A 15,388-nucleotide genomic window follows, 5' to 3' on the forward strand; every position below is an offset into this window, starting at 1 on the left:
AAATGAAAAAGGTGTGTTAGGTTAAGCTTAGAGACTAGACTGCTTTTTTTTTTTCTGCATTTTTGCTTCTGACATTCTTTGTAAAGTGTGTTGTTTGCACTAGTAACTAAAATCCAATTTGAGGAGGACAGAAAGATGCACTAATATTTATATGAAGCTGTAATATAGCAAAAAGTATATGGGCTGTTATTCTACTATATTGCCAGAGGACTATTGATCTTCAAAGGGTTAAAGTGCTACGAGGTTACATTAATGTCACCCTTCAGCAATCACTGGCCAATAACGTATCAGCAATCAATGCTGCCGTGTGTTGTTCAGGACACTCAGTTTTTGGAGACAAGTGGCTGATATATTTTGACAAGAATAAAAAATAGTCTTGGAAATTCTTGCAAATCTTAGAGGGGGAGATACATGAAACAAACTGCTTCCATTCGAAAAAAATGGTAATGTTTGCCTTCCTAAGTAACAACATTTTATGTCAGTTCAGTGGAGCAGTGAATGAACCAAAACTCTGCTAACCTTCAAAATGGAAAGGATTCTGTAAGTAGGATTTACATAGTCTGAATATTTAATATTTTGAGTGCTCATCACAGCTCGCATAAACTAATACTTAAATATATATTTCCAGCAAAGAAAACATTTGACTTCTGGTGGAGTAAAGCAGTGAGGTGTTTTGACTTGTGAGTACAGACACAGGTTTCTCAACTCCTGCTCCTTTTTTTCCTGTTAGCAATTTTTTTCTATCGAGTTCTCATAATCTCTGCAAATCCAAAGAAGGCAACACAAGCCACTTCACTTTGACACAAAAGAAACTTAAAGAAAAAAATCAAGAACTCAGAAAGCTATAGAGTAGAAGTATAAAGGGGAGGAATAAAAATAGAGGCTGCAAGAGGACGCGAGGGGTTAAAGTTCTGACCACTGTCTGCATATATAAAATCATATCACCTTATCTGAAAAGTTTAGGCACTAAAGAAAACACTCAGTTTAAAATACCTTTTAGGTATATTAAATCTTTAGGCTGAAGATTACAGCAAGTGTTTTCTCTTTGGTGAATAGCTGTTTGTCTCACTTTATTTACTTGATATTGGGTATTTGTCAATGTCATTTCATATCTGCAGAAAATTCATACGTTCTATGGAAGTATGTATGTGTGTGAGTGTGCTGAAGATCACATGACTATTTCATCCTATTTGGTGGAGCAGCTTGACTTTTTTCCCTTGCTTTTGGTGATGGTTGTGAGTGCAGAAGTTGATTGACAGATGCATGCCAGAAACCCCCATTCTCCTTTTCAAAGACTACATATGATGGATTGCGATCCTTCAGCTCAGCAGGACACAGGGACCATGCAAGCTGTAATTGGTCAGGTATGGAGTCAGCCATTTCTCAACTCCCCTTTTATTTATTTTTTTTTTCACAAGGGTCTAACCATATGATTCACATAATTCATATTTACAGTACCATCTTTCTATCTGTATCTTCAGCTACCAGCAAGTGTAGTACTGAAAGTGAGAAAGGCAAAAGAAACACAATAATCTGGCCAGGGAATCACTAGAAAAACCTAAATTACTATCCTTTTCTTCTAATAAACCCCATTTATAATTCAGTCTCAGCTTTACCAAATTAATGTATTTATTAATTTGCTGTTTTATTTTGTTTAAATATGCTGAAGTAGAAGAATCAAGGAGTGAAAGTGTTATGTTTGCTGGGGAGTAGCTTTCTATTTGTAATGCTGTTCATTATTTTTATATTGACTGTATTCCTGTACTAGAGGCTGTGGCTTTTATTTTTTATTTTTATTTTTTCTTCTTATACTCCTAATCCAGATAATGTGTGATTGAGCTTGGTAAATGTAGTAGTCTTTGCTGCTGCAGAGGGGCAGCCTGCAAATTAAACACTGCCACAATCTGAAAGGTCCAGGTGGTCTGCTCGTGCTTCCTAATGCAATCCAGCACAACAGCTTTAATAAACAGCTCTATTTAGTTCTCCCTCCCTGTATCCAGGGAAGTGAACTGGTCTGGGGCTGCTGTGATGAAATGCCAGAAGAATATCTCTCAAAGGCCTCACAAGCTGATTTTTAGAGCTTTTCCGTTTTGTCGTCTTTGTCTTCCAAATGGGTCAGTGAGTCCTTCTCTTTCTGTTTTGTGATTTCTGATAAGTCTGTAGTTTTTATATGTGTGTTTTAACCATGCTGTTTTGAGCTTTAGCCAGAAGAGAGAAGAATCATTGTCTTTTCATTTGCTTCAGATAATAACCTGAAGTGGGGAAAGAAATTATTTTGTTCTGATGAACAGGGAGGGCTGTTTTCCTGTGAAAGCAGTCGGAGTCAGATGAGGGTGCCTGTTTTTCTTTTTCTAACAAAATTTTAAGTCCTCAACACTTTCTCATTAGCCACTGACTTGTAAATCAGTCTCTGGTAAAGGGTATTTTTTGAACTCTCAAAAGTTTGTGGTTTTTGCATATGTTTCCAGTATAGTGAACGCATGCTGCTGAGCTGATGACATAGTATTTGTTTTCTATATGTTGATATGATGGTAGAAAAATACGCATTCTACACACTGTTTTCAACTAAATTATGGCAAAACACTGAAGTCCCTCAAAGCACATGGTTTATTAATACCATCGTACATAGTAATGCATTTCTGGGCGGAAAATGTCAAATATGTAATACCATGTTTACCACAGACTTTTATTGCTTTAAATATTTTAAAAATAGAAGATACATTTTTTATTAAAAATCCTCCAAACATTAACAGCTTTCTATTAGGCTGGCTTAAACCTAAAAAGTGGGGCATGTTTGCCAGTACTACATTGTGCAAAAAGATGTATTTTAGACTGTGTTAATTACCTTTTTGTTTTACTTGTTCAGTCTTACAGAAATATATTTAATGATTCTAAGGCAGATACAATGGCAAGGTTTTGAGCAAGTACGCTTGACAGAAAATGGACCCCGAAATCTTTATAAATCTAAAAGCTTGTAATATCTCTTTAATGTAACTTTTGTTTTTGCATGTAAGAGAGTATAAGTTAGCTATTGTATGTTTAAGGCTTGCCAACTCTCGGAAAGTGGTTTTGAGGCTGAAAAAGGTAGAAGGCTTTTTTTTTCTGTGTATAACATTCCATATTGCATGAATTAAAAAAAGTTCAGTGAATGTCTGGAAAAATGTTTATATCATGTGTTAGTGTATTTCATTTCCTAAAACTAATAGCAAGAGCATGTACTTAAAAGAAAAATAAATTTAGGTATTTTAGGTGAGTAACTTCTCTGGATTTTCTGTGTCAGAATTTATAGATGTTGTTATTCTGAAACTTACTGTCTTAGGTGTTGCAAACATTTTTTTCAGATCAGCATGTGTGCATATTTACATATCATATATGTAAATGTGCACATCAAAACATGGTCATAAATCCACAAAATTTTCAAGTATGTTTTTGTTTTGATTAATTGTCCAGTGTTTGGTTGTTATTAGCTATGTGTTAAGACAGATAGAATAAAAAGTTTAAACTTTTTTTTTTCTGATAAAAAATGATGTATTTGCTAGTTGTATAAAAAAAGAGTTAAAATGTGGGAATCTCAGGGCAATCAGTATAATTACCATACATTGCTGAAAATAGACATAGACTTTCTGTATGAACTTTAAGAGAAAGTAACTATCAAAAGGCAAGCCCTATGGCAGAAAATCTTTCCACATTGCTAGTCCCTATTTTGTATTGTTAATAGTTATGGTTTGCATATTTGGTAGTTACATATATTTAGAAGAGACATTTATTTCCTGACACTATTAGAAAAAGTTCTTAAAAGTCTTTGTTAACTTTCAAACCTCCAAACCCCAAAACTTAGATAAATGTTTATAATCTGGCCTTTTCATTTCAGAACTGTATTTTTTTCCAGCCATGAGAATGATTGTTTTTTTTACTAATCCTGCAGATGTAGCTCTAAAATCTTGTTTACTACTACTGGAATTTGAACTTGCCTAATTAAAAATCCACACTGTACATGTATAGCTGATTCAATGGAGATCAGACACACTAGCAGTTTTTTGTAGTTCAAACATTAGTCTGCATATGACACAAATGGAATAGCAGGAGCATACTGATTTAAAGGCATTTTCAACACCAAGTACTTGTTCGTCATTAAATGCATTTTTGACTTTTTTAAAAAAAAAATCTGGATTTCATCTGTCTCTAACCACCAGTTCCCACTGGTGATGGCAATGGTGGGCAGAGTGCTACAATCCTGATCATTGTGTGCCTGGGTGTACTGGGTCCAGGGTGCAGAATTTCTTGTGAACCTTCCCTCTGGATTTTTCCTCCCCCAAGCAAGCAATAAAACAGCCAAATACTCTGAAGAACAACCTCCTTGCCTTGTGTGTCAAGATCTAGAAGCTCATTGCTCATTGTGATTTTGATTCATAACTGGAGTGTTTGGCATGAAACCCCGATCCCTGCCAGCAATAGTCCGTAGCATCCTTCCTTGCATGCCAAACCACAATATCCATTATTTCTTCAATTGCGTTTTGCTCTTACGGAAACTATTAGCTGGATTTTTCTGCCATATTCCTTATATATCCTGAGCCCATCTGAATGGACAGGTAATTAAATGTATCATCTAATTATTCTTTTTTTTTTCCTTTTTTTTTTTTTTTTTTCTTTTTTCAGACCTGAGCTTGTGAGTGACAGGTTAGTTCATCAGCATTACAGCCCTCCTGTTTTTGTCTCATCTCATGCAGACAGGTCACTGTGTCCAATCACCCTTCTGGCTCTGCTGTCCCCAGGGGAGCTCAGGCCAGCCTGCCATCTTGATCCACCGGCCTGAGGGCCCAGGCTGGCTGCACATTTCTGTGTTCACTGGTTCTTGCAAATATAGTAAAGTGGGAAAGGGGAGGGGAGCAGCTTAAATTAGATCTCTGTATATTGAGAAGAAGAAAATTAGGTAACATTCTTCAAATAAGTGTGTGTTTGCAGTTATTATTGCTATGTTTGAGTTCTGTTTCTACAAGTTTAACGTGTTTATTTTCTGTATTTTAATGGTATCCTCCATATGATCTCACCATGTAGTAAAAGCTATTCATGCAAGGGTAAACATGCTCTTTTCCCACAGAGGGTTCTCTGAAGCCCAGTTTATGAAACTGATACATTGCTGCAGCCAGCATGGGTCTTTCTGTTCTGTTTCAGTTTGTTGCCATTTTTTAAAATTTTGTTTTGTGTTCTTCCCCATGATTAACCACAATAGAACATGTTTCAGAGAAACCATTCCTTTTGTAACTCATGGTCACTTTTCAGAAGTTTAATCTGTTGTCAGTGTTGTTTTATAAGGCAGACTAATATGTATCCAGGAATTTAATTTTTACCAAATGAATATCAGATCTATAGTGTTATTTTGTCTTGAGCAATGTCTACATGATTATTCTTGTAGCAGTAGAGAAGTTCTTTTTCTCTTGGAATATCTGTTTCCAGCTCTAATATAATATAAAGAATTGCCTATAACATATACAAACAGAAAACAACCATATTACATATAAATTTAAGACCCACTTTTATAACACAGCAAGGAGTTGTGCCTTTTTGTCTGCAGTTTGGGACAAATCCTGTTCTTTCAAGTAAGAATTGGACCCATCACTGTAAGAATGACTACTTGCAAAAGTAAGGTCAGACTACTTGTCCCCTTGTCTGCTCACTATATAACCAGAAGAAGCACTGTAGTCCTTTACAGTCACCAGCAGTGGTTTTGTGCAGTTCAAGACTGTGAGGGAGAGACTTATGGACAGGTACACATTGACTGGTTTTTTCAGTAGTAGAGAGACAATGTAAACAGTAAGAATTATGTTTGAAAATCTTCAAAACCATACTTTTTAATATTTATGAACAAGCTGGTACTCTGATAATGAAGCATTCCATCTTTGCAGAAACCCACTGTTGTATACACTCCCTAGAATACTGTGTCCCTAAGAATTATTATTGTAAGGAGATGCAGGAATGTGCTGTAATATTTTGCAGTATAAATATTTGTTGTAGAGGAGTTTGTATCTTGTTAACTTAATATATGTAAATTCTTTGGTCCTAGGCCTAGATTCCAGCAAAAGAATGCATTTTTTCTGTTGACTTCTGCTTTTACAGCAGAAAAGGTGGATTTTTATAATTTTGATTCATACTTAAAAAGATTTTTCTTCTTTTCACACCAAAATTGGATTTTAATTGAAATCAGCTTTCTAAAAACATCTTTAGTATTTTTTTCCTATTGAATTTCTTTATGCTTTTCTCTTCTGTACTACTCTGCTGTCTCATCTGTGGGTCAGGCCAGCCAATTAAGAGGTCAAATTATAAAAAGACTGTGATTTGTACTCTTTGTATATTCACTACATTCTAATTGTAAGAAAAAATAAAGTATGTCAGATGACCTTTAAATTGCTGGACAAATGACACTCCTCCAGTGATGTAGATTATTATCTTTTGGCAATGCATTTACATTCAAGTACCTCTGTTATGTTTCCTAGATTCTAGACTGATAAACTAAATATCAGTCTGGCCCATTTTTGAGTGTACAGTACACAGAAGTGACTGCGGAGCCTCTTATCTTACACTGACCTGTAGCTGTAACAAGACTTTTATTTTTCTTCTCTGATCTTAACTGCAACTCAAATGGAAGAAAATAAAAGGACAGTCGAGGAGAAATTGTATACAGCACTTTCAACATTAGAGGAGGACTTGGCAAAATACTGGTTTTTTCTGTGATTTACATCATTCAGCAACATTAGTAATGCAGCTTTTTAATCTGAAATTCTAAAAATGGAAGAACCTCAGATCAGGCAATTTTGAATATGTGCATATTTACCTCTCACTATACTTAACTAGACTTAAGCATGTACTTAAAAGTTGGTCAGCAAATCACTTAAGCCCATAAGAAGTCTGCAATTTCTAAATCTTCAAGTGCACAGTATGATACTGAATTCAATGTGACTCCTCATTATACAACAATTGGCAGGATCTGGTCCAACAAGTCTATTAAGTTACTGCTACTGCTAATAAATATAAAAAAATCTGGCTTAAATGCTAACTAAATAATTGTTATGCAAACTGTTTTACAATTAGAGCTGACTATTCGGAATAAAGATAGTAAATCAAGGGTCTTGAACACTTTTGGAGAATATCAGGGCTACAGGTAAACGGACTATCACTTCAGGGATTTTGTTTCAATGTTGCCTTTGAAACCTCTGTGATGTGTAGTACTTTCTCTTCAAAAGAGAAATATTAGTTGTTGATATTTTCTGCTGATTCTCTGTTGACTGGTAGTGCTGTTCTGCAGTAGTGCTTTATCTAACTGTTAGATCAAAAGAAAATTTTGAAGATCAAGGGACTATTCTAAACTTCTAGCCATTCTTAAAAGTGGTAGTGGGAGAAAGCTTAATAAAAAAAGGCTGGGGGGAGAAAGAGGGGATCCAAAAATCTTTATTTCAAACAATCCTTACATGGCAAATTATATAAATTAAGTTTTCTTAAGCTGTTTAGAATAGATTTTGTAGTTACTGATAAGCCTGTTTTTTCTATCTATATTTGTATATGCCATACTATATTATAGCAAAACTATCTCCAACAAACTTACTCACATGAGTAATAGCATAATAACATATACTTAAAGTTGAAGAAATTCTTTTCAGAGATGAGAGCCTCATAAATGCATCTTGCTGTCTGCTGTGGATGTACAGCTGTCCCATGTCCTTTGCACATGCAGAACTCTGATAGTTGTTCTTGTCAAAACACATAGGTCTTTTCTTGGAGGGCTTTCCTGTGCCACCTTACTGTAAAAGAAATCCAATAATTTGAGAAGCAGTGCTATAAAATCACACTTGAGAGAGTAATATTTGACCCTGTGATATTTCCAGTGAGTGTTATCTAAACCACTTGCTAAATATGGTCTATTTCTAAAGGTAACTCATTCCAGGATGGGGTTCTGAATCCACAAATGGGGAAGGGCATTGTAAAGGGAAATAAGACCTTAAGCAAAAGAAAAAAAAAGTTAAAATGGAACTTTGTGCTATTTCAGTAGTTGATTCCATTAAGTAGTTTTTATTTTATAAGTTGGTAGCATTTTCAGGGATCTTGGACTCATGCGTTTGGAAGACACAATCCAGCTATGTAATGGCTCTTCCAAAAAGGAAATATTACAGGGACAACAGTAAAAGACATAAGTGTTTTTAAGCTACCCCCTGCTATAGAAATGAGTTTCAAGAAACAGAAAATAACAGAGCATGAGTTTTTTGCAAGCAGATTAGTGAAAGTCATGTTAACAGTATTACACAACTGCTGTTAGACATATTGTAAGTGATACTTCTGTATCAGAATGTTGTACTTTTCACTAAACTGTTTACATCTCTAGCTGCTTTTTTACTCACAAATCCAACTTGTGGAGCTCTAACTCAGTTTTTACTTGAGCTTTCCTTATGCTTCAAGTGCAATGAAGTTTTACCGGAATAAAAAGCTGACGGCTTTAGCCCATTTCTGGAAGACATCTTTCTTTTTTGGGAAATAAATAGCTAAATATAGATTTGCAGCACAGACTAAGACTGAAACAACAATATTAATGACTAGCATGTTTCATATCCTTTTTTCAAGCTTATGAATTAAGATCACTTTGTCTCCCATTAGTGGTAAACTAGCATCAGCTTTCATTTTTCATAGTATATCATATTAAAGGCTGTCATTGTTTTGGTGTTTTTTAATTATAACAATGGAGAAATGTGCCTGATTGTTACAGAATCCACCTTTAAAAATACAAAAAAAAGGGTTAAAGATGCAAATTATTCTGAAAATTGTTAAGTCTGGTACTTCTGAGACACTGTCATTGTGTCTATAATCTTTGGTACTAGAACCAGATGCTGCCAAGTGCTGAATGTGTCCAGAGTCCTGGACTTCTCCCTGTCTACGTTAGGCAGGACACTATTCCAATGAAATAAAATAGTCTGGAATAAAGAAGAGTTATGCTGCTATAGGAAACAAAGAGTTATTGCAAGATTCCTGGCCATTAAATCTTACCTTCTCTTCGCTGCGCCCACCCCTTTCTGTGTACAAAATGTGCTTTGCATTTTTCAAACGGATTATACAAAGCAGAAATAGTATCTGATTTGTATAATTCTAATCTTTTGGAAGAAAGGTTGAAAGTTGTGGCAAATGTAAAAGTGGCTTCTAATGTGAAAGAATAAAGCAGAAAATATCAAACTCATTTTGCTTAGTGTCAGTCATGATGATTTATCATTATAGTCAGGGCGAACTATGATCTTGCAGCAGAAACAATTTTGTCCATTAAGAGGGAAAAAAACAACTCCAAAACCCAGAATGTTGCAGCTTGATTCTTATGTCCTTAGGGTTGCAATATTGAATTCAGAATTGGGGAAGCTTAATCTTGCAGCCAGATTTGACAAGATGCTGGTTGAGCAGTAGGCAGAAGTGATGGTTTGTGTGTTGCAATGCCCATGGTGGGAAATAAAGAAAGTTAACAAGATTTTTCCAGAAGTCTGGGTGCAGTATTAACCACCTGCTCCAGCTTGTTACCAAAGTAGGCAAGAAAACTTTGTGTGCAAGGTGGTGAGCAACACTTACAGTTTCAAAGCCTGACAGATGACAAACTTGGAGTGCTCTAAAACAGCATGTGAAGAGTTCACAATAGCTCTGAACACAGCTATCTGTTTGTTTTAGTGCTAGTGCTTCTTTAAAGGGTGATCATGGAACCATTTGAGCACATCCACAAGTATCTCCACAATTTATTGGGAGAGCTCACATGAGCAGCACATTGTGCATTAGACAACGTAATGCTAAAGGCTTGGATCTCCTCTGGTTGCAAGAGGATATAGACATGTACTGCGGGAAAAAAATAAGCAAGTTCACCATCTCCATTCAGTTAATCCTGGAGAGTAGAAATCTGTGTGTGTGCATGTGTGTGTGTGTGTGTGTGTGTGTGTGCATGTGTATCAGGGTGTGTAGCCTAAAACCTGGAGGCTGAAACTGAAATTGGCAGGTGTTTGGAAAATAAGACCTGGATTTTGAATAGTCAAACAACAACACAAAAGAACTGAAGATTGGAATTTCTTCCCCTAAATATATTGTTTTCTGTTTATTTTTCAAGTTCATGCTGAATTTTAGCAAGAAGAGAAATTTAGGGTTGTCCCCTAAATAGGGATTTAGAGTGAGTCTGTAATGAATTTTAACCCAAGAGGCACTGTGGATATTCAGCAAACCTTTGTTCTATTCTGCTCATGTCCTTATGCTAGACCCATCACTGTAGCTATTAGATCTCAAAGATTACATTCTTTGATCTAGTGCTTTCTAAATCCTTAACCCACAGTTTATTTATTTAAAAGGTTATATCCAGCATTGGATTGGATTGTAAAGTACCCTTTGACTCTCATGAAGGACACAGAAGAAACAGATGCTGATGAGGGCTTATTTCCTTCTGACCATGAAGTACCACAGCATTTTATTGAATTAAGAACTGCACAAAGATCTGTGCTTTTAATCTGGCCAGTGTGTTGAGAATTTTTTTGCCTCTATGGTATCCTGATGTCATTCATTTCTGATACAACAAACATTAAGGTATATAGGTGAATTTCTGTTACACTGTGAATTAAAAAAAACCTGCAAAGTAGCCTCATATATCCCTAAGAATATAAATAAAAGCACACTAAACCTCAAATAGATGTTTAACATGAGCATATTGAGAATGTGTTCTTGGGGGTCTCTTTTCTATCTGATATTTACCAGGATTCATCAGAAGTAAATCTGTGGAGCTAAACAGGACAAACGGGATTGCCAGCAGCCTTTAAGCTTGTTCTGTCAAATTCAGAAGCACTTACATGAGCAAATTTACCAGTGTCTTCTACAATGTATGAATAATTAGTGATTCCTAAGATAACCAGAAAGAAGGCACAGAAAGCAAAAGAGAACACAAAAATTAAACCCAGTGTGCTCCATCCTGACTGATATTAATTATACTGTTTCCAAACTGATCTTTTTATTTTTTTTCCCAATCAGTCCTGCAAGGCAAACTGTAAAAAATTTTCATGTATTTTCTCTTAATTTTGGAAAAGCAAGACTGAAATAGGCATCTGAAAAGAAAAAATTCATTTAAAAATGGTGGTTATTTTTTCATTTTTATAATGCTTATGTTTGGTTATTTATCTTTTTTGAGAAGCTCAACCACTGGAGATAGTAGCCTAATGCTACCTTATACTGAGACCTCTTTATACCATCTGGAAGTACAAACCAGCTGTAAAGTGAGTTGTAAGAGTAATTTATTTATGCATAAAGTTCTTTTATATTTCCATGAATGGTAGAACTCACCTTGCTGTAAATAGAGTCCAAATAAAAGGACTAGAATTTCCTCTTTTTTCAGATGGAAATGAAAAAGGGATAGGCAGAAATCAGACTGGGGGAAGAAAGGAAGGAAAAAGCCTTCTTTAGTTACAAATAGATATCCATTAACAGAAAAGGTGAAAGGTCCAAATCCTGTTTTATTGGCCTCCATCTCTATCTTTGCTGGCAGTGATGAAAATACGAAAGGGAGGGAAGAGAGCACTACTCAAACTACAGTACTCAGAGCTGCTTTCTCAATCAATTTGGTTTTAAAATGAGTATGCTTAAAACAAAAGGCTTAATCTAGTTCTCTCTTTTCTTTTTTCTCCTTTTTTACCCCATTGGCTGCAGAGTTGCTCCCTGTGACATTTGACAAAGATCTATCTTTCCACATTATTCAGTTAGTATACCTGGATTAGTGAAAAAGAAAACAAATTAAATTCATAGGAATTAACGTCAATTGAATTCCCTCTTTCTATACTTTCTGTTGCAAGTCACATTCTTCAACTCCAAGTCAAAGGGTAAATAAGAACAGCAAAGAGGAAAAAGCAAAGAATGACAGTTATGCTAATGAGGAATACCTTAAAATTAGTCAGACAGGGGAAAAAAATACTAAAATAGCAATTTTGGTGTTGACACAAGTTTCCTTTGAAATTTCGAGGAGCTTCCTACTCCATTTTATTTCATAATCCCTTTTAAATGGGAACATAGAAGGCTTAAGGGATTCTGTGAAGTTGTGAGATCTTTCTCTTTTTGCTTCCCCATTTTGTGAGAGCCTAAGGGAAAAATATTGGCAGGGCTTCTATAATTGAAGTAGCCCAGTATTTCCTATTTTAAGACCTTTGCTGCTGCTCTTAGTATTTCCACCTGGTTGGCTAACTCTTCCTGAACACTTTTGAAGGCAATTTCTGCTAAAATACTTCAGTGGTTCCCAAGGCAGATAGGGAAATATGGGGTAGTTTTGCCCATTTTAAAAATACATCATAATTAAGAGAAAATCTCTGAATGTGGTGAGGAGTAGGAGCATTGAGCTTGACATGTCTCTTCAGGTATCCTGTGGCAAGCCATCCACTCTTGGTTATATTCCAAGCCTTTGAGAAATATAGTTGGCACGTGTTTACTTAGGAACTCTTAATCGATACATCCCTTAAAAATTCACAGAAAAAGTGAAAAAGGAACCTCAGAAAATCACCTGCACATGGACAGGGTCAGCTTATCTGGGTCACATCTGATAGGTATTTGTGTAAGTGCTTCCTGAAAAACTCCATCCGATTCCAAACTCCATGAGCACCAATTCCATCCAATCTTTGTCCTATTCATTGCACCAAGTAAAGCCCATGTCTTCTTGCCTCTTTTAGGAGTATGAGATTATTTCTGTCCCCCTTGAAATACTAGCTTCTAACTGTGCCTGTCTTGGGAAATGGCAGAGGTGGCATCAGGGACCTTTTACATTTCTAGGTACTCAGTGACCATATTCAGGGGGGATGAAGAAGAGAGAAGGTGTGATTCAAATGAAGAAAGGACAAGAGCCAGGGAAGATAAAAGATATGAAATGAAACAATGAATGCACAAGTAGTCAACCATGACTAGAGAGTGATAAGGCATGGAGAAGTAGGAGCCTAAAGGAAGAGTGGATTCAAGAGAGGTTTGGAACTATGAGGGACAGTAGGGAAGAGGACTTGCCCTGTGTGTGGGCAAACTGAGATGAAAGGAGCAATGGAAAAGGGACTGGACCTGGTTAGGGATAAAGACAGAAATACAAAACCCGTGGGGCAGGTTCCTGTGCTGCTCAGAAATTTCTGCTGGTAAATCTCATTGGCAAAATGTCTCAGTTCTTTAAAATATATAAAGCTATACATGCAAAATGCGGAAAACAGTATTTGCACTGTTAAGCAAGATAATTCAAATAATTTGTCTTGCTTGTAAATATATATAATAATGACCCTTTAATTATATAAACAACTATATTGTTTATGTAACAATTTCACAGAGTAGGTTCCTTTAGTGTGACTTCTTTCTCAACATTATAGTTGATATATATTGTTATTTTGCTCCCTAGAAATTGCAGGAAGTTTATGTATGTGTATATGTATATATTTATTCTGGGCCAAATGCCAAATTCTAAAAAAGTCTTATTCTATTTTAAAGGGGAGGAGGGTGTTTGCATGATTTTAAAAGATTAAAAAGGATAATTTTTAAAGAAAAAGTAACTTTGACTAAAGCACTCAAACTGCCCTGCTTATAAAATGTCAGACTGAAACACATGGGCTTTTATTCTTCTTTCATATGAATGGTAGGATTAAAGGTTCTAATGAAAAATTTCCCAGAGATCTTGCCATTACTGTTTCCAACAGACAAAGTCTATCATCTTACCCAGTAGTTTTTCTAGAACAGTGACTGACATCTAGATTTTTGGATATACGTAGACACTGGTCTTTGCACAAAGTAGAGACATTAAGCCACCGTAATAGGTGATACTTGGCTCTTGATTTTCCACTGCCTCAACCAGTTATTTACAATGTTAAAAATGGAAGCAGTGCAAAGCCAAGTGTTTTTTTTCACTTTAAGTGTTCAATACAGTCCCTTTACTGCACAGTAAAAGCTTCAGGTTCCTATGGAGAAACAACATTGGATTATCATTTGAACAGATATAATTACTACTATCAGCAACTTGAAGTCACTTTAATTCCTATACCACACCAATTTTATTTCTGATGGGAGCGGATAATTTTCTGAAACTTATTTAGCTTCTCTTGAGCATTATTTACAATTGTGACTATAATCTCATGTATGATTTAGTAAGAGAATGTTACCATGCTGAACGTGAATTGGGAATAGGTATCTAGTACAGACCAAGGTGATGTGCAAAGGGGAAACAGTAACTGCCAACATGGGATTGTGAAAAAGGTGGGGCTAGAAGAAAACAGGAGATGCAGTGTGGAAAGAGGGCATGGCAGTTGGAGAAGAGGGGTTTTGGTAAGGTTGAAAAATGAGTTATTTTTCTAATAAGGTTTTTATGGTTTTATATATTGAACTAATTGTAATAAAGACTCAGAAAGGCCAAAAGATTAGAACTAATAGCCAGGAATAGGCAGTGGCAGAGAGCTGTGTGAAACAGTTGTGCACAAGAAAACTGAGGATAATAAAACTACATCACTGTTATATTGTCACTTTTCACCTTCATCCATTCAGCATCTGCTCGGATACAAGTTCAGGAGCCCATCTTACATGGCATCAGCAAACCATGCCTGTGGTAGTGGTGCGGCAAGAACTGAGACAAGCATAAAACCAGGGCTCAATTCCATCACCTTCCCATTCTGTATCAGTACTTTGCAAAGATTTTAGCTGTTGGAAAATTAATGTTAATCCCCTTAATTCAATTTTTATTCCTTAACTAAAGATAGATTGGCACAGGAATTTTCTGGTGGCAAATTGGGGCCCACAATGTTTCAGATAAAGTTTACAAAACCAAGAACAAGTCTATGAAGCTGTCTCTAGACATGACTTACATCCAGACTTGTTCTGTTAGCAGAGGTGTTTCTGGCCATGGTATCAATCCCTCCCTCAATGTGATTTAATGATTTTTTTTTTTTTAAGTTGCTTTTCTAAAAGACAGTTTGTTTCTTGGTCAGTATCTATCTGCTTTGAATCAGCTTCAGCTTGGTTAATGCCACCTTGGACACTCACAGTATCTGCAACTGTCTCCAGCATGAGCATAGAACGATAAAGCATAGGAGGATAAAGTATATATTTTATCCCCCCTTTCATCATTTCATCTTTCCCCTTCAGGCTAGAGAAAGAAAAGAAAAATTATTGTTTTATTAAGTTTTATTAAAATAATATTTTTTTTCCTCACAAATGATCTGGTAAGAATGGGGTTTGTGGGCAAGCTCACATCGGTATCTGAGGTGTGTATGTGTCACTTTATGCTGCAGTCCCATGTCAGATAATATCTGGGTAACCATTGTTAAAAGATTGTGATTTTTTTCTGAGTTGCTTCCAAAATCAGAGTTATGAAATACAGATCAAAGATCCATGAAAAAGATAT

At 35.8% G+C, this 15,388-nt stretch overlaps 1 protein-coding gene across 2 annotated transcripts in view; it reads left to right on the forward strand.

Moving 5' to 3' along the window:
* Positions 1–1,252: 1,252 nt before the first annotated feature.
* POU6F2 (POU class 6 homeobox 2) overlaps positions 1,253–15,388 on the forward strand; it is a 331,049-nt gene continuing 316,913 nt past the window's right edge. The window contains exon 1 of one of the 2 annotated variants that reach the window (XM_042044047.1): positions 1,253–1,364. In XM_042044047.1, the coding sequence (XP_041899981.1) occupies positions 1,260–1,364 (105 nt within the window). In that variant the 5' untranslated portion in view covers positions 1,253–1,259. The remainder of the gene's footprint in view (positions 1,365–15,388) is intronic. The other variant, XM_042044048.1, reaches the window with a different exon arrangement.

Source organism: Corvus kubaryi, unplaced genomic scaffold (assembly GCF_017639235.1).
Source record: "Corvus kubaryi isolate FWS band 111438036 unplaced genomic scaffold, C.kubaryi_AGA036_p1.0 37398, whole genome shotgun sequence".
Taxonomy (NCBI): Eukaryota; Metazoa; Chordata; class Aves; order Passeriformes; family Corvidae; genus Corvus; species Corvus kubaryi.